The 24262-nt window shown below is 38.2% G+C and overlaps 1 protein-coding gene across 1 annotated transcript; it reads right to left on the reverse strand.

Moving 5' to 3' along the window:
• SMC3 (structural maintenance of chromosomes 3) lies at positions 1-23974 on the reverse strand. The gene is made up of 29 exons (XM_054637537.2): positions 23819-23974; positions 19878-19953; positions 18340-18378; positions 17453-17520; positions 17025-17096; positions 16758-16837; positions 16121-16199; positions 14750-14867; positions 14027-14202; positions 13333-13413; positions 12905-13069; positions 12636-12757; positions 12069-12282; positions 10351-10454; positions 10035-10134; positions 9424-9584; positions 8002-8143; positions 7554-7704; positions 6385-6537; positions 5321-5472; positions 4943-5101; positions 4139-4246; positions 3655-3763; positions 2923-3170; positions 2589-2801; positions 1759-1950; positions 1419-1596; positions 778-884; positions 1-468 (listed from the first exon to the last, which is right to left on the reverse strand). Exons 1-29 carry the CDS (start codon positions 23831-23833, stop codon positions 397-399), a joined length of 3654 nt encoding a protein of 1217 aa, XP_054493512.1. The 5' UTR covers positions 23834-23974; the 3' UTR covers positions 1-396.
• Positions 23975-24262: the final 288 nt, after the last annotated feature.

A 24262-nucleotide genomic window follows, 5' to 3' on the forward strand; every position in this document is an offset into this window, starting at 1 on the left:
GCCATAAAACCAACCATTTTAATTGAAGCCATTAAAAAAAAAAGTGTGAGGCAATATAAATGATAAAACTATACTTAAGAAGAAATAGCTAGCACTTTCTGAAAAGCTTTAAAACAGCAACAAACACTTTACAAAAGATTTGAAGGAAGAGAATAAAATTTCCAAACTACAGGTATTGTATAAAGGTAACATTAACAATTATCTTATAAAATACAGCAACAGAGACAAAATGGATACTCAAGCTCATTTGAAACTAAGCCTTCTGGGGTCTTGGTTAAAATGTGTGTTCAAAAACTATTTTAAACAAGGACTAAATACTTCATCTTTTAAATGTACAGGTCCCTGGCATAAACATAGCACTATACACATCTTCCAAATAAGCAGTAGTAAATTCCTTTATCCATGCGTGGTGTCGTCTTCTACAAAGTCTTTGGCCATTTCTGCTGTGATCACATCAATATGACTGACCTGATGGAACAAAGAATCATTCAGTTATTACAGTACCTCCTGCAGAATAAGACAGACATTTCTGAAGGCTCCAGGACTCAGCAACAGGTCTATGATTGATTTATAATCCCTTTAAAGAATGTGACACTGGACATTTGCAGGCATTTAAACTCGCTTTCAAGAACAAGAGAACTCTTTGTAGAAGACTGTGTTATAAACAGAAATTTATCAGCTGAAGTAAGTCTGATTCACTCTGAATTCTTGCTAAGTCTCAAATGCACAACTTTTTTTAATTATGGTGTTTACTGAGAAGCCTATCATACTACTTACCTTATTTCTGAATTTTACACCATAGAACTTGTCAGCTGACTCAAGCAGTTCTGGCCTAAAAGTTGTTGTAATAAACTGAGCATGTTCAGCTAGTTCCATAATCATATCTAAAAAAGAACACAAAAATTCTTTATTAATGTAGCATTTTCAATAAAGTGAGACAGACAAAAATAGCAAACTCTTTGTCTTATTCAAAATGAGGTTTTGGTTAATGAAGCAAAAACCCCATAAATCAAGAAAGTATCCATACCAGTTTTATTTCCCAGATAATACATACAAGTACTCTCATTAAATTCCAGTATGAACTCTGACAAGTCCAGCCACTTAGCAAACCTAGTATGATATTAAACTTCTATGATGAAAAACAATGAATGCACTTTTCTATTCATTTTTAAAATCAAAACAGACTTCCAAACAGGACTGTTTTTCAACACACTGAAGTGCAGTAAGGAGACCCTTTAGATGCAGTAACAGAACAGAGCTTCTACATAAAACCAAGTTCATGAAAACTTCTCCATACACACACTGGGCTTCTCAAAAATGTGTTTTTATGATCAAAAGCTTTATTCTTAAACATCAGGGATGAGAAAACAAACTATTACCTTCAACCACAATGAAGATTATAAAAGGCAGACAAGTACCTGACACAGCTTTTCTATGCTGGGCATCCAAGGCTTGGTCGATTTCATCAAACAAGTAAAATGGAGCTGGATCACATTTCTGGATGGCAAATATTAGGGCCAGGGCCACTAAAGATTTCTGTCCACCTGAAAGTTGCTGCATTTCTCTCATTTCACCCTGCTTTCCTGTGAACGATACCTAAGAAAACAATGCAACAGCAAGATGATTTCAAAACATTAAACCACAGCATCACTTGCTATTAAACAAACAGGATCAACTAAATGCTGCCTTTTAAAAATATAGTTAAAAGACAACCCAAACGAACATTCAAGGGACTAAAAACCAAATATTTTTCCTTACCCTTATGCCAACTCCAGTGAACTGATCTACAGATGGAACACTGCTCTGAGATCCAGATCCCCTTTCGCTCTCAGTACTGCCTTCACCTTCATCCTGGGACTGACTGCCTTCCACATCTCCTTTCTTCATCACCAATGTGGCCTTGCCACCAGGTACTAACTTTTGGAATACTTCACTGAAATTTTTTGACACCTGAAAAAGAAACAGTCATTTTTACCTACTCATTTTTACAAAGTGAAACCTACTCATCAAAACCTACTCATTTCTACAGAGTGAAATCAAATGCAGACAAGTGCTTTTGCATGAACACAAAAAGTATCTGCTTTAAAGAAGAGATTCATGTTCTTAAGCAGAAGTGAGAAATGTATGCTGTACAAAGCTTGGCTTAAAACAAGAGTCAAAACAACTGTTTTTGTAGTAAGAGAATTCTCAAAATTTTTTTCAATAAAACGGTCCAATTAAAACATAGACCTGTAGCAAAAATAAGATTTGAATTCCTTTCACTAAATCTGGAGAAGACATTTGGTGCAGTTTTTTGTCACAGTTCCCAGAAAGGTTTGTACGTAAATATATAGGAACTCACTTGAGAGGAAGTATTTAAGAAGTTTAAAGCAAAGCTAGAGTTGTATTGGAGATGGGCACTTACTGAAAATGGTAGCCTTATTTACTTTTCAGTATTTAAAAAACCCACAAGCCTCAAGTTACATGACACAGTCTTCTCTTAGTATAGATTTATTTAGTATCCTCTTCTTCTCATATTGCTGCTACACCATGGGACAACTTGATTGATTTCAGCACCAGTGTCTTTATAATTGTTCCCATTTTGTTACCTGTTTGAAAGTCAGCTGAATAGCCTCATATTTCCTGAGTTCAAGGACATTCATCAGCTCCATGATCGATTTGTAGCCCCTGTCCAGTTCCTCTTGTCTTTTTATCAATTTTTCCTTCTGCTCTGAGAAATTCACAAACTGATCTAAAGCTTTTTTATTAACGTGACTGTATTTCTTCAGTTCAGTATTGCACTGCTCCAGCTTGCGGAATAACTGTAAACAGAAAACATGAACACATCAAAGTGACTTGCAATTCTAGCCACACTTGACACTCAAGATGCAGGTGACACCAATGTTTCAGGTCATAAAACATGAAACCAAGCACACTACTTACCTGCTTTAAACTTAAAGTCTGATACTTTTCAAAAGCCTCCTGTGGAAGTGAACCCAACTCTCGTATTTTCTTCATGCATTCCTCTTTCTTCTTGAGAAGCATGCCTTGCCTGTTTGTCATTTTTTCAAGTTCTTTTGTATCATGGTTAATAGCATCCATATGCTCCTTTTCCATGTTCTTCCAGCGTTCCATGCTCTTCTGAAGTTCTTTAATCCCTGCTTCTGTTTTGTCAATAGAGTTATCCAGATCTGCAATATTGGATAAGAATACAAAACCCAAAGCTTTAAGTTTTACACACCTCTATAAGATCAGTAATTATCCAATAAAGTATTTATGAAACAAAAAGATAGATAGACTAAAGAAGATCTATTAAGAAACAGAGGGTTAAAGTTCAGGCAGAAAGCTGAAAATCCCTCTTTTCTTTCCCATGAGTATATGGCTTAAAAAAAACCCAAACAAATGTACTACAGTCATATTGTTCAAGTCTAGAAAGGGAAGCAAAGGAAGTTTCAAGCCAAACTCAAGCAGCTGAGTTTTAAATGGGTTAGACAAAATTCAGGAACAATTATACAAGATCTTGCTTGTAGGACAGTTGCCTTTCAACTACCACACCCTCAAGTTGGAAGCCCAACACAAGTTAATTACATTGGGATCTATTTCTGAATCAAATATGGTATGTGTGAACTTTCAAAACCCTGGAGAGTTTTCTTTCCAAAACATGATGTTACCAACCATCTGACCGTGCCAGTGTATCCTTCACTCGTTTGTTGATAGCCTCGAGTTCTGATGTTGTGGCAGTAAGAACTGTGCCACCTTCTGTCTCTCGAAGCTCATTCAGTTCCTATGGGATAAATAAATACCACCAGGCTTCAGCATGAATGGGAACATAAGCCAGACAAAAAAGATACTTTCTGGTACTCTATATATAACTATTACATACATATACTACTCAATATTTTCATGATGTTCCAAGGTCTAATAAGTTAGATTTTCAAACAAATCTGGCATTATGATGGTCCTATTAATATACAGGCCATGTATTCACAGTAGCTTTTGTCAAAAACTTGCTGAAATTCAAATAAATACTTAACTCAGTTTATACATAGGGGAGCAAACCCCACCACAGATACATATAAGTATTTATGATTTACTTGTGTTAGCCCCAGAAATAAACCAAACCCAGACTGCACAAGCACATTTAAAAGAAAACCCTTACTTGCTCCACTTGGTCCAAGCGTTTTCTCAGATTCTCATTGAGGTATGTTTCAACTCTTGTGATAATGCCTTCTAATTTAATCCTCTCATTCAAAAGCTGTCTGTTTTCCTGAAGAAAGTAGAGAAGTATATTAGTTGCCTTACCTGACTAGGACTTTTTTTACCTTGTTATAGAAAAAAATTAATACAACAACAACAAAAAAACCCTCTTCACACAATTCTGTGTATTAAAATCTCACAGTTCTCTGGACTGTTCCTCTAATTTTAACGGACAGAAAAAATTCAAAAGGTGTCTAGTGTAAAAGTCAACTGTACAGATCAGTGAGTTTATTAATCTTTATTTGTATCTGAATTCAATTCTTAAACCCAGAAATGCTTTAGAGAGTATATTAAGAAGCAGTATTTTTCCAGCAACATGTGTATCAATCAAAAGCTTAGTTTTGTCTCACCTACCACTCACATATAGAAATTTTCCTTTCTCATACTGTGCATCCTCCCTTCACGTGATATCTATTTGTAATTTATTGTTGGAAAATCAATAGCAGAAGCAAGAAAACTGTGATGATTTCAATACAAATAGCCTTAATTCTCATACAATCAACTGGCAAATTTCACCTGGTGTGGGAGAAAAACTTGCAAATACCCTTTGCAAATGACAGAACTTTAAACACATCTACCTACCTACTACTGATGAAGCACTAATTTACTGACACTGTATTCATAAGTGACTTTTCATACAACAGGACAAAAGTTTATTGCTAAGAAAGGTAACACATTTAATAGCAAGATATTTTCATTTCCTTACTTGCTGTAGCTGTCGAATTTCATCATTAAGAGCATCCACTCGTTTCTGATCTTCAAGACTGAGCTGAGACAACAAATCCGTCCCCAGTTCTGCTTTTAATGATTCTCTAGTTGACTCCATGGCATGTAAACTTGCCTCCAGGCTCTGCAGGCTACGTTGCTGTGGGACAGATAGACAGAATCACTCCTCAAAACAATCTCTAGATTGAGATGAACTTCACCTGTTCATATTAACATATCTCTAGTTATCTAGTGACATATCTCTAGTTATCTCTTCATATTTCATATTATGATGTTAACCAGAAGGGAATGCATGTTTATCAGTAACATTAATGAAACAATTAAACCAAGCAACAGTTTTCAATATCCCCATACCAACCTTAGGCATAAATGTCTTTTCAGACTGCTGCCTTTTCTCCTTCAGCATTTTCATCTCTGACAAAATACTGTCTCGAGAGGCTTTGAATTTTCTCTGCTGTGTTTCAATTTGCTGCATTTGGTTCATTAGCTGGTCAATCTCATTATTAATCCATACTGTGGGCTAAGGAAAATTCTGTCCTTGTTTTAAAAATAATTTTATTCCTATTAGTACCTTCAATTTTTTTCTATCTGATATATTCATCTTTCATCAAAATAGCAAACAAATCAAAACTCCACCAAACCATAACGATCACTTGTAGAGGAAAAATCAAGAATCATCAACAAAAATAACTTAAGCAGCTTATCAACTTATCAAGTAACTTATCAATACCAGGAACTAAGCTAAATGAAGATTTCCTTGCTTATTTTATTACACAACATTTGGAAGAACACAGGGATACATTTGAACATGCAAGGAAAGCTCAGATCTTATAAAATACAAAACAGATGTCTCTAATGCACTGATGCAAGTCAAAAAACAAAGGAGTTCAGTTTGAAGGACAGAATGACCTGAGTGATGTATAAGAAAAATGTATAAACCTCCCTTACCCCTGAATTCTATATATTGCATCTCAAAAGGACACAGTCCAAAGAGACTGGAAAGATCAAACTGTAAAGCAACTCAGAGCTTATTACAGCACAATGCTCTCCCACCTCCCCTCCACAGCAGAAGTGGACTGTGTAACACATCAATTCAGGACACAAGTACTAAAAATATAGCCTGAGTCAGAAGAAGCAGTGAAGATTAACACAGATAACAAGAATATCTGGTTATGGCAGTTACTACAACAGACTCTAAAAGGAATAGAAAGCCTCATAATCTAGGGTTTAACCTCACTTCTAAGCTTTAAAGATCAATATCAAATACAGTAACACAGAGAACCAGGCTGCACACAAAATAGCCAAAACAAATGCCACAGATAAGATGTAACAAGTCAGTCTCCTATTTTCCATCTATTACTGTAACCACAAAAGAAAAGCTTTGTCGTCACACAACCTTCCCCATTAACAACAAAAGGATATTTTCAATGTTTCTACGTAAGTTTTCATTGAGCTTTGCTTCGAGTTCACTAAGTTCCTCTTCTGCTTTTCTAACATCTTTTTGCAATTCAAGCCGAGACTTCCTGGTGTCATAATAACCTCCAGTCAAAGCACCTCGATGGCTGACCTGATCACCTAAGAGCAGAACAGAATGAGATGTAAAATGCACACTACACACTTGCCATAAAGTCCAGCACAGTTTCCACAGCACAACTTAGCAGGTTAACCAGAACATTTAAACTAAGCTACAAAAGCACCGAATGTTTCAGCAATCATGTATGTTTACAGTAAATAGGGAAATGTTTATTTCTCTATTCAATTTAAGTGCTATTTCCTTTCTCAAGATCTTCACAGACTGCTAGGATCTCCTTTAAGCATTGGCTTTTTTTTTTTTAAATTTTAATTAGCTTCTGAAACCATGTAGCTTGAAAGAAGATAAATACTTATATTAAGGGAAAAATGCAAATGCCTAGCACTACCAGTTTGAAAAAAAAAAAAGAGATGAAGTAATTAGCAGCATCTGTGGCTTATAGAGTATGCTGATACTGAAAAATTAGTAACTTCTTCCTCAGACACCCTTAGGAATTTTTTCAGATTGACTTTAAGACACAAAGAGACAACAATAAGCCTGCAAGGAATCTGCCTTCTTTAATACAGGCAATTAAAAAAATTATAGATTATTTCAGAGAACATAAGATGTAAATATATCTGTTGCACAGAAGAATTCACATTGCCTTTATAAGGAATTAAGGAATGGCCTTAAGGAATTAAGGCCCTTCATTCACACCCTAAACACTGGTCTGAGCTTGGGGAAAACACCATAAACACCCCAGGAAAACAAATGCCTGTTAAATTGGATTAAAAAAACCTGGATGAATGCAAACCTAATCTGCTTTGCAATTCTCAGGATGGAGACACATTGTTACTAAAATTTAGAACATAAGAAAATTCCATACCTTGTCAAGAAATCCTGTATTTTTAAGCACGGTACTTAACCAAGTGCAACCTTGTACATAGATCTCAGCCAAGTATACTATTATTTTTAATAAATCTTATTTCAACAGCACTGAATAGACTATGTTTAATGAGCCCCATGTTCCCAGGAATCCTATTTTTGCAATAAATAACCTATAAAAAATTGCAGTATTTACCTTCCAGAGTAATACAATCCATTGTGAAAGCTCTGGCCAGCTGAGTAGACACTTCCATGCTACGACAAATTAAAGTCTTCCCAAAAACATGTTTGAAAGCTTTATCAAATCTTGGATTGTATCTCAGTTTACTGATCATAGGAATAGCATCCTAAGGTGAGAGAATTACAATTCAGCAATTAAAGTAATTCTTGAGTATCAGGTTACAATAAAACTCTACTTATAAGTATTGCTTTTTCACTTGTAAAGTGCAGTTAATAAAGAGCAGATACCTTGTAGAAAAATGTTTTTCTATAACATAGTTTATGTTCAGAAGTATACATTTGAAGTAGTATTTAACTGCAGACAAACAGAAAAGCAAGTGGTGGGCAATAAGCAATGTACATAGTTCAAAGCATGAGGCTTTGTGGTTATGAAGCAAAGAGGTTCAAAAGTAATTCTAACTCACATTAGTCTCAGGATAAGCAGTATCTCTAACATCCAGCTTGTTCAGAGGGAGGAAAGTAACTTCTCCAGGAAGGTTCATTTTGTTAAATTCCATTAGGATCTTTGTACTGACCTCATCAGAATCCACAATGTGATAAAACAACCTGTTTAACAAGCCAAACAAGTAGGCAAAACTTCACAATGCTAAAAGGACAAATGTATTTGTGTACAGACAGTATTCTTGCAGATTCCATTACATAACACATCACTATAAAGTTGCATTGCATTTCCAACTCCATGCCTTAGGAAAAGCCAGTGGGTACTCTTTTCACTTCAGTTAAAATAGGATTAGCCAAGAGCTTTACATTCCACTGTCCAGCCAGGAGCAGCTCAGTATGTGTACAGTGCCACTGTGTCCACACCTCTGTCCTGCATTTCCATCACACAACATTCAGCCCCCCCCTCTCTGCATGGATCTCCAAAGTTTGCCTCTGCTGCCTCTATACACCACACACAGAGACCCCATCTCCCTGTGCACTATAAGGGACTGAAATAAGTGATTTTTCCTTTGCAAGTTGAACTACAGCTGCTTGTTACATTTTCCAAACTATGGGGCACAGGATTCAGAGAGAACTGTGAAGTGCTTGGAAGAGACACCCTTGTTCACACTGATACAAGTTTCAGAAGAGACTGCATTTCCAATCCCAGTAGCATCAACATTTCAATGTGACACATTGCAAGATCATGTCACCTCTGTCCTGCTCTTATGCCATTAGCTACACTTCATTAGAACAAGAGCTTTCATGACTACTCCTAAGTTGGAACAGGGACTGATCACACAAAAAGACGATCTTAATTAACTTGAAGTGTTAGATGTTGCAGCAAGTGGTGGATCACCCAACAGGCATTTACTTCTGGAAAACATTTTACACAGATTCATTAACACTCAGCATCTTTTCCGATAACTTTTAGACAGCAGTTTTTGACAGTTTAGAGACCATTCTCTACCATGAGATTTTCTAGTACAAGTGAAATAATTCTTACTATTTACTGAAATATCAGCCTTGCTTACTGTAGAATTCTCCACTGGAAGATGCAGTCCATTTAATTCAATATAATTCAGTCTCACCACCAATGACCCTGGCAAGTGTCAGGAGTGTGGGTCTGGGACCTTTTTTGGTTTTTGGTTTTTTTTTTTTTTTTTTTTTTTTTTTCCCTTTTTTTCTCTCTGGTTTTGTTTAAGGGTTTTTTAGACAAAGTCAGGAGCAGCTAGAATTATCATTTAAATAGAATTCTTCTTAGTTCCTTCACAAAGAAACAGCAGCTTGATCATGACATATAGAAAGCACTTTGACAAAAAAAACCGCAAGACATCAAATTTCAGTAGAAGCTTGCAACAACAACTAAATTGTGACACTGCACTAAATAGCACATAATTAATTACCTGTTCCCTGCAGTGACTTCAACACAGGTGTAGAATGCTGGCTCACATTCAAAGTTATTCATCACAATTCCATGATAGCCATTCAGAACGTGCTGGTTTATGCCTTTCCGACGGAAGTGCTCCAAAACTTTGTTTATGCTGTCTATACCATTCAAAATGGCCTGTTAAAATACAGCTAATTACTGTATTGCAGTTAAAATGCATGGGCATAATATTCATTCTAGCTTTAACTTTGTGACAGGTGTAATCTCCTTTATGTCAAATTCCTGTTAACTAACCTACAGCTCTAACAGAAGATACCTAAATAAGAGACCATCATTTTTCAGTTTTGTTTGAGGGTTTTTTAATCAAAAAGATATCAGAGGAAATTCTTAAAATATTCCATTTCTGCCTAGTCTCCTCATATCAACTACCTTGACCCCACAAAACCCATTTTCAAGTAGTGCTAGAGCTATGAATATTTGAAAACTTCAGCCCAGAATACAACTTGTCCTTTTTAATTGTGACAGAAAGACCATAATTATAAAAGTACCTATCATATCTTTTAGATAAAACTGATTTGTCAAGAATGATATTCTAACAAGGAATTATCAAGAGTGAGGTTATCTTACCTTTCCTGTTGCTGCTCTGAGAAGCTGCTGTTTCTTTTCTAGATCCTCCCTTTTTGCAGCAAGAGCTTGTTGTTCTGCATTCTCTTCTCTCCATAGGTAACTACAGAACAAAACCAATATAATTTTGTAAGTGTGAATGCAATCTGAATGTTTTATTATTATTTTCTTAAAGACACCTAATCTAATGGGAAGGAAAAGTGCAGAAGTTCATACATGGCCATATTTAAAAAACATACCTACATGCCATGTTAACAACTACACAGTTGGGGTCCTTCACATTAAGTGAGATTGAGACATATTTCAATTAATTACTAACTTTCTTTCACTCTGTAGTTCATCCTTTTTATTTTTCACTTCGTAGTATTTTCTGTCCAATTCTTCAACACGAGCCTTCACTTCATTAAGATCCTGGTCCAGTTTCTAATACAAAGAAAAGAACAGTATGAAACTACAGCTCTCTATATTAAAAAAAAAATTAATCTGTTTTATTCAATACTGAACTACTAAAAATTAAAAAAATTGCTACAAACATTTTAACCAGCTTACAACAAACGGCAAAAGCAGTAAGAATAAAGACAGCTTTGTAAGAAGCAGTACCAAGGTGTAGGTGCCACACAGATGGCAAGGCAGGCACTGAGTTCAACTGTGCCTCTGGGCATTAAAGTGAAATGGATCCCTGTAAGTCACAGCGAGAACAGGAATCAAAACAGTGACTAACATACATATAACTTCTCATGCTCTGAAATGACATTTGTGATAAGTACAACTAATCTTGTGTACCATGTCAACCTGCTATTAGTCAAAAGCCTTAGCCTGCTCTCCAGCAGTACTAGACTTTCAAGACAGCTGCTGTCAACAGTGTGCTGTTTAAGCCAATGCACAGACATCCCCCCTTTGCTCACTTAACACCTGCCATTTTCAGAGCAGTTCAGGGCTAGCACTCGATAGTCTTTACGTATTTATATGTGTACAAGGAGGACTAACTGTGTTGTAAAAACACAGCCAGCTCGTTCTAAACTAACCTTGCACGCTCTCAATCACATTCACCCAAGATGCCTTCTCTTTGAACAACAAAAAGCTATACAACTTTCCACCTAAGCATAAATCAACCTTCCTTGAGGAGGAAAAGGAAACCAAGACATGTTTATAGAAAGGAATCAAAATCCACAACAAATTTAACCCCTTCAATTCTACAGAATTACCATTGAGCAGTATAGTACAATTGCAATCAGCCAGTGGTAAATGCCATTTTCTTCATTCACCAACTCAGACAATCACAACTTTGCTAAAGTGGATCCAAATCAAGCAGTATTTTAGCAGAACACCATCATCTTTGTACAACTACACTCCTGCACAGTGTCAGACTGACCCTCAATTTCAGTAGGTATATTACACAAAGACCAAGACCATCAGCATTGGCACTGTATGTTCTCTCAATATAAAAGCAGGGTTTTCACAGCTAGAGCTCCTGGCAGGAATGCTACCTTTGGATTATTTTGCTATACTTGCACTATAAGAGCCATTTCTGAATGGAAATTAAAATCTAAGTTATGCAGGTAACAGATTAATCTTCTAATATGCCTAGAGATGTAACTTCTAACCAGCTGCAACCATGGTACAAGGGTGCAGTGCCTGCTTCAAAGTCAAAAAGACCCTGTTGCTTTCCCTGTTGGGAAAATGAGAGAAGTGAAAACAACCAACACAGATTTCCATAAGAATGTAACAAATTGTTTTCTATTAAATGGCTATGTTCAACATAGACAAGAGCAAGGCAGATAGAAGCCTATTCCTGATAAGTCAGGCCAAACACATTGGGGAAAGTATGAGAGGACAAAGGCAACATTAAGAGCGAAGACAGTGCAATGCTAAAGGAGTTGAAAGTTTATCTGTAGATGTTTTCAATAAGCATTTTTCAAAGCCAACACTCAACCAGAAAGTCACATCTTCCTTATAAATAGGCATTGAAGTCTGACTGTCCAAGACTGAGTATTTAACCTTCCTCTAAAAAAAACTGAGAATAAGCTGCAAACTTACACTGTACTGCTCCAAGTTTTTCTCCTTGTTTGCCTCTGTATCCTCTAAGTCCTTGTGTATAGCTGCAATCTGCCGCTTCTTGTCATTGATGGCTTGATCTAAGGACTTCAGTTCTTTCTTTATCCACTTATCCCTTTCCTCTTTGGAAGTAAACTGGCTCCCTCGACCTTGCTTTGCATAGAGATCTGTTCTTTCTTGTGTAGCCTGTGCAAGTCTGTTTTGAGAAGGGAAAGACATGCCGTATTATAAAGAAATCTTGAATTTATTAAGAGCAAGCATTAAAAATCACTATTGGAATTTTCAAATGTCATACCAGGCCCTCAAATTCGAGCACCAAATCAGTAACAAAAAGAAAAGGATCATGTATAAACAACTAAATCATCCACAAGAAGTGGTTAAGCTTAGAAAATCATTTTGCCAAATACTGTTCCTACCCCAACAATAAAGCAGGCTTTTTACAGACCATCTCCAAGTGCATGTAGCTACCATGCTGTCAAGCAACAAGTACAAATTTTTGTTAACTGCAGATGGATAGCATTGTTAAAATTTGCATAGAATGCCACACACCTAGCAATTCCCCTCTCTTCTTTTTCTTTTACGCTGTTAAATTTTGGCTCTGTTTCTGCCAATTCTTTCTGCTTCTCCTCGATTTTCTCAAGAAGTTTTTGCCTCTCTTTTAGCAGTCTTTTCTGAAAGTCAAACAAAGCAGTATTTAAAGTTAGCATTTAACAAACCTTACAAAATAGTGACAGGCTTCAGTCTAAAACCAAAACTTCAGTGTACATGAACACTTCCTTGTGCCATTGACATTTTAAGACTTCACTGGTGTTACGTACCCTTTGCTCACTGTTGCCAGCTAATTCATCCTGTAGATCTTTTGCCTTCAACTCTAATTTAGTCCTCTGTTTAATCTGCTCCTGTCTTTCTGCACTAAGTTGCTCCTTCTCTTCTTTCATTGCAGAAATCTTTGTCTTCAGTTCTCGAACTTGCCGTTCTATTTCCTATGCAAATTTAAGTATAAAGTATCTTAAACACTGAATGAACATTTCACTATTTATCAAAACCCACAAGATTGTTATTCTGCAGATGACAATACAGTAAATGTGTGAAAACCCCCAAGTTTCCAAATAGCATGAAAGCATGCAACTGAATTTAATAGAGATGCCACCAGCCCTCATCCTCTCCCTCCCCACCTCCTCCAAAAAATCCCCAAAACCACAAAGGAAAACAAACCACTGGAGAGCCCTTTTAAAAGTATTTTTACCTCCATTTTATCTCTAGCATCTTGCTGTGCATCTCTCAGTTGCCTCGATTTTTCTCCACTCGTCTCTCGTTTAGCAGAAAGCTGTATGGAAATATCACCAATAGCTTAAGCCAGATTCTGCTTCAGTAGTGGTTTCAGAATGAAAATAATTTATTAAGTGAAGAACAGTGATGCTGACAAGTACATACAGTGCAGGTAGTTCAGTGTGCAGCTGCAGAATGCTGCAGATTAAATTCTGGGTGGTGGAAGCCACAGGCAAGAGAACTAATGTCCCTTTGCAAAACGAAGAGCACAGGAACCTGTGGCACTCAGAGACACAGCAGCAACAGAAGCCCCACACTTCCACTGTGATGGGATAAAAACTCAGTTTCCTCTGCTGGGGTCCCACCTTCCTTTGTTATTTAGTTATTGCACCAAGATTAAACTACTTTAAGGATCAAGACATCTGAGACTCTGCTATGGGAAGCCTGGTCTGACTGTGAGTGTGGTGCAGGGAGTCAAGTGAGGCACGTGCACTGGGAAGCAGTTTCAGTCCTAGCTCAGGTGGTGCAGTTCTGACTGCCAGAGTGGCTCCTGGATGGCTGCACAGGAAAGGTTCCTTAACACTGCCAGGATTCTATGAAGGATCACAAGGAGATGGTAGCAAAAACAAACCAACAGCTCATTACATTTTGTACTAGCCAAGATATTTTACCTCATCAAGCTTAGCTCGAGTTTCATTAAGTTCCTGATTATAAATGGTGTATTCCAATGCTCTCCTCATTTTATCCCATTTCTGGTACTGTGCCAGCTCCTCTTTCTCCTCTTCTAGAGTATGCAGTCGCTCCTCAATGTATTTCAACAACTCATTGATTTTCTCTCGCTTGCCCTCTTTAGAAAACATGACAAGACAGAAATGCAGTTAAACACTGTAATACAATCCCCCATCTTTACAGCCACTGAATCTACTCCAGTGATTCCCAATTTATCAACATACATGAAATGTACAAACACCCCATGTCCTAAAGTTCTCCACAAAAACATCCCAACAGCAGAACTGTTGATACTTGTTATGTAAGACAACACAAGCATGTACTCTCTCGGCTCACACACTTAATAAAGACTGCACAACATGAACTTTAGTGTTTGCACAGCAGTATACCCTGATTTCTGGATCACTGCCAGCTGACATCACTCATATGTTTTGAAAGGTAAATTTATCTGTATTAGCTTAGCTAAAAGGTTTTATTACTAAAAGCACACAGAAAGTAACTTATTAAACCTTTTGAGATATTGGAAATTCAAGGAAGAAATATGACAAGCTCTGCATTGTTTAACATACCACAAATAACATCTATCTAGCTTTACTGAAAAAGCCAAAAGTTTTAGAATTAAATTAATTACTATGGCATAAAGCAGTAATTTCTTGAAGTTTTACCTGTTTCTTTCATTAGTGAAATACTCTCCTCTTTACGTTCATCGTACACTCTGGTACCAGCTACTTCTCTTAGCAACTTCAATCTTTGAGAATCAGGAGCTGTGGCCATCTGGTTGATCTGAAAATTCAAGATCTATGATTTCAATAACCTGCTCTGAATGTATGGCTAACCACAACAGAGCAAAGATTGCACTCTTTTGCTCTGCCTGCTTGCCTGAGGTTTTGGCAAGACGATTGAGATACATAGCATACACCACACTGCTTTTGAGACAATTACTTCAGGACCGCAAGTACTCTGCTTGTAATGAAATTGGTTGCTTTTCAAATGTTTCCATTTGTTGCTAAAACTCAGGATACAAGTACTATCTACACTGAAAAAATCATAAACCACTCAAAATTATATTTAGAGAAACTCAAGCTTGTGCTTTTAAGTCCTGGTGCTAAATCAAATAGTTTAAATGCCTCCATAAAACCACAATAAAATGCAGGGGTCATAAATCTTAGAATAATTCACATCATGAAACACTCATTAATATGACATCAAATCAGTCATACAATTACACTCAACATAAAACTCACTTCCTTTCAATAGAATTTCAGTGGCTGCATGCTTTTCTAAGAAGGTAACTGTTTCAAATTTGTCTTATATTAAAACCAGTTTGTGTATTTTGGCTGTTAATTACTGTGCACCAATCCCCACTACCACTGACTTTCCAGCTCAAGCAGTTTCTTTCAAATGCACACATTCAACTGTATAGGAAAATTTATCCTGGTAAACATCTGGCAGACTGTACTATGGGTTAGCATTCGTGACATCAAGCACTCCTCCAGTCTTCTCCTCTTGCATTCCTCTCCAAGTATGCCTTCCAGGAACCTCTGGAGGTGACAGTTCCCAGTCTCCTTGATGATCCACCCTGTGAGCCATTACAGGTAGTCTGTGCTTTGTCTCCAGATGTGGCTGTCCTTTGAAAGTTCTAGAAAGCTGCTATTTTCAACCTCTTAAAATTCTCTACCATTACTTTGCTGCCTCATATATAGGCCCAGAAATCTTTGAGTTTATACTGAACTAGTTCACAGGAATCGAGTTTGCTTTGTATTTAAGTATATGGAAAAACATCCTGATTGTAAAGATCACCATGATAAAACACCCTCTGCTAAATAGCAACATTTACAGACATGATTTCTTTTTTTAATCAACATAAACTACTAAATAAATAATATCTGCCAAAGAAGCATTGACATACAAGAACTATTTCAAGCTGAGGTAGATTTAGGTTTTGGTTTACTTCTGAAATAATTGAACTAAGTTTGGCATCCAGGAAACATGATACCCTCGACAGTGATTTTCTACTTTGTGAAAAAGAATCTTACCTTTCCTTGTTTGACAATATAGTAGGGATTACTGCGAGAAAATCCAGCACTTTCAAGAAGATTCATGACATCATTTTTCCTGAAATGTTATTATGAATCCATTAAAAACTTACAGTAAAAGTGAGAGCTATAAAATGCAGTAAATTATCACAACTATACATCACATAATATCACCATGTGCAATGCATGCTCTGTTTGAGCAACCTTGTTTATTTGAAAATGGCTATTTCTAAAATGAAATGAGAGAATAAAAATGGTAAATATCTAAAATACTATAGAATTGGAAAAAGATTAAGAAAGAAGCACTCGAAGCACAGAGGAGGGAAATACAGGCAAACATATCACAAGGAAGGATATAAAACCACTGAGAGTGTGGCAACTCTTCTATTTCAAAGAAACCCTGAAAGAAATACTATGCAAGCAGTTAAACACCACAACAATGGATGGATTAAACTGCCAATTCAAAGTGTGCTGTCTATTGCACAAGGGCTGATATTCCAGCTATCAAACTACTGGCACTCAGTATTACACAACAGAAATAAATTATTTCATGCTAGGGATGCAAGTGTTGGGTTTGCCTATAGAATTTTACAGAAATACTACTGCTCTCATTCAGATAAGGAAAAGAAGTACCTACGTCACCATTTTCTTGTCTAAGAAATATTGGTCCTTCTTGGCTCCAATGACTCTGCGAAGTGAGACTTCCTCTTTATCAATCTTAAGAAAACAAAACCCAGTAAATACACATACCTACTGCAAGCAGCTGTAACTAACACCAGAATGTTTATGACACCTTTTAGCAGAAATGACCCAAAAGCAGGTACTATGCTGAAGCCTTCCATAAGGCTGAGATCACTTGAGTCTGCAATGATAATCTATGTCCAAAGCGGGTCTCTGAACTTACCGGTAACCTGTTGTCGGAATTGTCAAATATAATCTCCACAAATGCTGAAATAACTCGAGGACCTGTACCTTCCTAAGAGAAGAGATGTTCTGGTTAGACAGCTGGCAGATTTTGAACTCTTTTTTTCTCCTCTTTTCCTTGACAACCCCACTTCCCCTTTCCTTTCAAGGACTTGAGATGCAAGAACATCTACAAAATTTCCAGCACACGTTTTTATTTCTGATAATCTTGGCTACACATTCACTGGTCTGCATTATCAACATAATGTAGTACTGTGTAAAAAATTCCCTTTTGCCAACTGAAACAAAGAAAATTACTTTCAAAATAATTGCCTTGAAATATCCACAGCCCAGCAATTTACATTTTTGTTGTCCCATTCAAATGCATTAGCTTATTCTTTAGTTTTGCTGCTATACACATTCACTTACATGCAACAAAGCCAGTCTCTGCTCTGGGCGAAGATGACTAAACTCATCACTGAGGACAAACTGAATTGCTGTAATAAAATAGGAAAGAAACAGAAAATTTATTCTTTCCTTCAGGGAGACATGCAACAGTTTCATTAACTCGAAACACACTGGTTTACTGTTGTATAATACAATCAAGCTGTTGCCAAAATCTTACAATATTTCTTCATTAAAAACCTTAATCTGCTGGATCTTTATCACTCAACCTGCTGTACAGCAGGATTTATCTGAAGAGGTCATTGTTGCCACATTACTGGTTCACAGCAAAATCATTAACAATGCTGAACAATTAGGGATTCATGAGCATCCTTCTACATATACACAGCACACAGGCTAGGCTAAAAATATTGCTAAAATACTTAGCATTAGACAATTTATAAACACAACCATCACAAAGTATACTAACACCTTTAATTAGCATCTTTGTTCCTCCATTAATGCTCCCACCTCAAAAAATCCCCCTCATAACCTTATACTAAAAGAATATCTAAGCTGTTCCAAACCGCTATTGAGTAGAATTTAGCCACTAAGGATGTCTAAAACAACTGCAAATATCATAATCATCTTTCATGGAGGGCAACTTTTAGAATCCATTTCCTCCTGTAAATACATTTGCCAGCTGAAAGTCTTAGAAGGCCCGTAAAAAGAGAAGCTGAATTCTAGGGAAAAACCTGGACTAAGTATTAAACATTAAGTGCATTGAGATCTGCCTTTCATCACTGTCAAGTAATCTCCATTCTGCCACTCCTTATTGAGGAAGATCATCTGTTAAACCAAGCTCTAGCAAAAACAAGCAAAGAAACCTGGTATCTTCAGCATCCCTTGGCTAACAAGAAATCCATGCTTACCATAAAAAAAGTTGCTTTTTCCAGATCCATTTCTTCCCACTGAAAATTAAAACACAAAGTATGACATAAGTTAAGCTGACATAGGTTAACACTGCAATGTACTTTAAATGTGACACAAAAATATTCAAGAGCAGAACCCAAATATAACACAGTCAAATGAAATCTCCAGGGAATGAGATGAACTTGGTGGATGGACCACTTGAGTACAAGACATTAGCCCTTTGCCCACTCAAACACATTACCTGGACTTACAAACTCCAAAACCACTCCACAATGACAATAATAGCTAAACCAATCCTATCTATTGCCATCTTTTTGGTTCTTGTACTGACAATCTGATGGATAAGAACAGTAAACCCAAGTCAAATTCTCCTGGCTCCAGAACATTTATCCAGAGGAAACCACTTGCCTAGACATTCAGGTTGACTGTATGAACTTCATGTAGCACATTAACTTCTTAATACTCCACTTGTTAATCATAAAATACTGGAATAAGAACTACTTCTACATAGAAAATTAAAGGTGTAAGAACACAGCACTACACCAATATAATCTCAATGTTTATACTGCAGTGTTTCAGCAAGGCCCAGGGCCTTCTCTTTAAGATCAGCACCTGCTGCATCAGTTTCAAATCCACTTGTCTTCCAGCAGCAATGAACGTCCCAGGCTTTTCACCTCTGCCTGCCTACACAGCATCCAGACAAACCTCATTCCAAAAACTGTTATGAAGTCTTTAAAAAGAAGCTAAAAACTCTCAGTGGAAAGAGATTTTTTTAGTGTATTTTAAAAACAGAAATACCTGGATAAAGTTTTAGGTCCTGTAGAAATAATATTATTAAACAAGACATCTATACATGTCATATTTTGTGGGTTTTATTTAGTGCCAGAGTTAAATCCTGGCTACTAAGATTTTATGTCCAAAATTGACTGCTTGCTGTTGGGTCAGCATTCTCAAAAGTTGCTGCACAATCACTAAAATCAATGCAAACAAAAAAGGCAGAAATAGAAGAGGTGTGAGAATGGTGGGAAAAAACATGCTATTAAAATAGGAATTACTCAAGAACCTGCACTTCAAAACTTGTACTTTTTGACAGTCTACAGTCCAGAAATTCATCCTTTAAAACTGGAAGAAAGATGATCTTCTTTCTCTGCAAGAGTTTATAATTGCTCGTGTGCTTAGAAATGATGACACTTGCACAGACCAAAAAAAATGAGAATCCTGTGCAAATTCTCTGTTGCTGTTCCTGCAAGGACAACCTTTAAAGGAGGTCTGGCTGATACAGAGATGTGCACCAAGAAGGAGTTTATGAACTTCACTCAGTTTCTGGAGGTTCAGCTTTGTCCCAGCAAAATTGAACGTTAATAGTTGTTTGCTGTAAGTGGAACATTACAGACAGCTGTACAGAAGTTCCCAAACCAGAAAATATAATCATCAAATGGAACCAGAATATTAAAAACTATAAAGGAGACTAACATGAATATCATCTGAAATAAAAGTGCAATTTTAACTAGTGAAAAAAATAGTTATCATTACTTACCAATGACATTGTGTTTGGAGCTGAATGGGTCCACAATGGTTTGGTCCCTGTAGCTTCGAAAGCCCTGAATGATTACCTGGTGAAAAGCAGGAGTTATTTTAACAAAGTTCTCTCTGTTTTTGAACAGTTTTTCTACTATAAGGTTTGGCAGAATATTTATATAAATTATTACATGCCTACCCTTCCTGCACACACTCAACTTTCCAGCTCAAGATCAGAAACTTACATCAAACTTGCCCCCCACCTAAGCATCGATTTAGGGACAGATTTCTCCCCTAGCAAAAGATGCTGGTATTTGTGCAGGCCAAAGCACGGCAAGCAAGGGAGTTCCAAGAGGTTTTTGGAAAAAAAAGTATTTGCTTAAAGTATCATATACAGGAAAGAAAACTGAGTATAACAAGCTATTAATTATTAATTAATTTTTATAATGCAATCTACTTAGAGCATGAGAATTTTATTGGCGAATTCTCCAAGCAGTGCCATTGCAGGCTGCAAAAACTGTACTAGACTGCCTATTTCACATGCAATAGTCTCATTTTACTATGCAATCTAAAGGGAAACATTAAAAGCAAGCTTGTCTTGGCTCCAATTCACAGCCTAAAGAGACAAAAACGTACACAACTTCAAGAGCTATGTAGCTAACAGTCATCTGAAAGCAGCACATCGAACTTCAACTCTTCTAACTTCAGCAGTATTTTGAGGTTTGCCAGGCCTAGCAATACACCAGGTACAGAGTTACAATATCCTAAAAGTTCAGCTCTGCATAGCAACAAAACGAATCCACCTTCCAGCACCAAGCAACCTGCTCCACACATCAAAGCTGTGCTGAAAGCACAGCAGCTTTGCTCTGCTCAGTATGACAGAAAGGCAGCAGGCACCTGAAGGTTTGACATCTGCAGATCTTCCAGCAAGAACACTTGAAACAACACTACAGTTCCCATTTAATAACTGTGTTCTTTGCCCAGCTCTTCCCCAACAGAAGCAGGATACAGTTAAAGCAGTGACAGTGTTTCACTAGGAGAGCTACAATACACTAAAAATTACTTGTTAAGAAGACACAAAACCAGCTTGCACTATACTTCTCAATGTTATTAGTGCTGAAGATTAAGATATGAAATGACTTTGATTTTTTGTTTGTAAGGTCTAGGGTGCAATCACTATTTTCTATTTGTCTGAACATGTGTTCCTTCTCTCACACCTTCAAGTATTAAAGGAGCCCATATTCCAGAAAAAGAGCATAATACTCTTTATTCAAGAAGCACATACAAAACTTCAGCAAAAATCCTAGAAGTAGTACTGCAAACATTCAAGCTAGCCTTTCCTCACTACTACAAAGGCCTCTATTAAGTATACATCCCAGCACCTCAAGAAACAGCTACCTTCAGAACTGCATCCATATTCTGTCATATTCTGGTAGCATTAAACAGTGGGGGAAAAAATCCTGCCCACAAAAAGTACTGGACAAAAGACTGGGAGAAGAAAATGCCCATATTTATTCAGGTCAAGTTTGATCTTCGTTTTTCTCCTATTATGTGACAGGCCACTCTAAGTATTGTTGTGGAAAACTCCTCTTATCACCTGTTGGCATTAATGGATTAAAACCATCTCACTAATATTGAATGAAAATGCCATGTCAGACAGCAAATCAAAAATGGAATTTATAACAATCAAAATGAAATAAAACTTTAGGCATTAATTAACTTTTAGTCAGAACTCAAGAGCCCTTCTCTTCCCAGGCACTATGGCTTTCTGTCAAATTCTCTTTGCAAAATTATTTCATTTCTGGAATCTGAAGCTAAGAACACAGGTAGGCAGCAAATTACTAATCCTTGACCCTCAAACATCAGTGAAAGCAGAAGGTATTTTGGAAAAGACATTCCAATACAGCTTCCTTCAATACTCTGCCTACCTAGATCTCTTCTGAACTGCAATTATCTGTGCTCCCTCTCCTTAGGCCAGAAAGAGTTTGCTTTAACCACCTGCAGTGTATTCGGATCCCTTTTGGCATTGGAAGCAGTCAAGGATTCCAGAACTGAATGGACCAAGCTACAGAAAGCAAGTTTAAGACAGTGAAGGGACTGAAGGCCACCTGTGGCTGGGAACACGAACACCCGACCTCCCCTAAAATACCAGCCTCCCTCATCTGCCACATGCAGGCTTTTGCAGCAAGCTCAGTGCCAGCAGCTTTCAAAGGAAAAGCAGGAACAGAATATCTTAATCAGGTCTGGCCACTGACCCTAGCCACAGCAACTACGTTCATTCATTTTCATTTAACATATTTAACAAAAAAGTATTTTAAAAAACCCAAACATTTCGACACAGTGCTGCTTCCAAACTCACTAGATTTCAAGGGGAAGGGGAGAAATTAAAAAATGGGCAAAAAAGTTGGTCTCTACTACTTTTCATTTTTTCACATAATATATAAAGAACATCTGAATTGGAGTAATTAATTTACTTCATTCTCATAAGAACCTGAAAATCTCTACAAAATTATAAACCCAACCAATTATTATTTCTTGACTATTGCTACAGAAGCACAAACTTTTACCACCCACACACTTGGGCACCATGGGAGTGGGATACAGGCAGACTCTGAACACCATCATCTTCTTCCCGGAGCTTTTCCCTAGATAGGTTCTCACTTCATCCATCCTACATATTCTGAAACCTCCTGACTTCTTCATTGCCCTGTATCGACTCAGATTAAGACTTAAAACATTTTTAATGTTCAAACTCCAGGAACAACTTCTGTAAAGCAACAAAATAGGGAATACTGATGGAATCAAATGAATTCTCATCCTTTTTATTCTCACATCCACACACTGTTACACATTCTTCTATAGCTCCTATAACAGTATTGGTTATTGGCCACCCAAATTCCCTTCCTTTTGTTTTCCCCCAAATGAAACGTTTCCCCTTGCTCTGAGATAATTTGGACTTACTCTATAGATCTCCACTACTGCCTGCTTTCAAGTGATTCAAATCTGGAGAACAAAAACTCTTATTCAAAGTCTTTAAAGCAATGTGCCCATCTATGATGATTAATCAAGAGTGATTTACAAAGTACAATCAAAAGGTGTTTGAAACACTGCCCAGTCAGTCAAACAGTAGATGAAAACCCGGTATCTATGTAGAACACGCACTTTCAACGCTAATAAAGTATTCTTCTTAAGAAAAACACCCGCAGGGTGTGAGAAACAGGTCAATTTTGAGTCCACCAGGAAATGAGAATCCTGGTAGGCTTTGAATGAATACACATATCCAGCAACACGAAAGCAGTAATAAAAATCTGCTGCTAAAGCAGCTGCAGGGAAACTGCAGAAGTAATATAATGATGGCCTCAAAAACGCTTTGAAAAAGGTGCGCACCAGGATCTTTTAAACTGAGCACCAGCCACAGATCGTTTGGCAAGGGCGAAGCATATCAGGTGAAATGATTCATGCCCGGAGGCCTGAGAGAGCACCCCAAGGCAGAGACCCCACAATCTGAACAGCTGAAAGATGCTTCTGACAGCGGAGCAGAACCCTTTGTTTGGGTACGAGCCTTCCACGGCCGGGACACCAGGGCTGGCATACAAAGGGGCCCCGCGAACAAGTCTCGGCTCCATGAAAGAGACCCCAGCGGCACTTCACACCTGCAATGAATGAAAGGGGAGCAGAGAAGGAGAGAAAGCGCCGCCAGCCCAGCCGGCGGTAGGACCTGACCCGTGACCGGGCCGGGGGCACCTCCCTCAGCCTGGACCTCGATCCGCCCCCCGGGACAGAAAAGATCGAAGCAAAGGCCTCCAAGCCCGCCGCAAGCCCGCGGGTCCCCTGCTGCGGGCCGGGCAAAAGTGAAGGTGCAGAGCCCCCAGCCCCGGGGCGGAGCGGACTGGGCCAACCCCCTAGGCCGGGCACAGGCCGCACCGCACACTGCGGGCGGCGCGAATCCCGCCGGCTCACCTGCTTGATGTACATGTTTGCCGAGGATGGGGTAGGCCCGCCAGGCTGTCGTTCAGCCCGCCCTCGCCGTCTCTTTCCGGTCCGAGCGCTCGGCTTGACCGCGGGTCTCCGCCGCCGCTTCCCGCCCCCTCAGCCGCCCCCCGCTTCCCGCACAGGGCGCGCTCACCCCTCACGCAAACAAAATGGCGGCGGACCCTCCCCGTCCCGTCCTGGCGCGAACCATTCAGCGCCACTTGGAGGGGGAACTGCGGAGCAGAGAACGCGCTCCTGTACCGCCGAAAAAGCGACACCACGTGGAGCAGCGGAAATTTCCTTTTTCTGATCTTCTAAAGTGCCTCGGCGGTGTTTTGGAGGGCGCTGCGTAGCGGGGAAGGCAGGTCACTCTGTCTCCCGGGCGCCGGGATCCCCCCAGGGAGTTAGGAGAAGTGGTTTCTCCCGCTGAGG

This window comes from Agelaius phoeniceus, chromosome 9, assembly GCF_051311805.1.
Source record: "Agelaius phoeniceus isolate bAgePho1 chromosome 9, bAgePho1.hap1, whole genome shotgun sequence".
Classification (NCBI taxonomy): domain Eukaryota; kingdom Metazoa; phylum Chordata; class Aves; order Passeriformes; family Icteridae; genus Agelaius; species Agelaius phoeniceus.

Bases quoted from the DNA above. Each gene is read 5' to 3' on its own strand.
- SMC3 (XM_054637537.2), bottom strand. The intron at 17,097-17,452 runs GTAAGTGAATGT...CTCTTCTCTTAG, and splicing joins AGAGACTGGCTTTGTTGCAT to GAAGGTACAGGTCCTCGAGT. The intron at 1,597-1,758 runs GTAAGGAAAAAT...TTGTTTTCTTAG, and splicing joins TCACTGGAGTTGGCATAAGG to GTATCGTTCACAGGAAAGCA.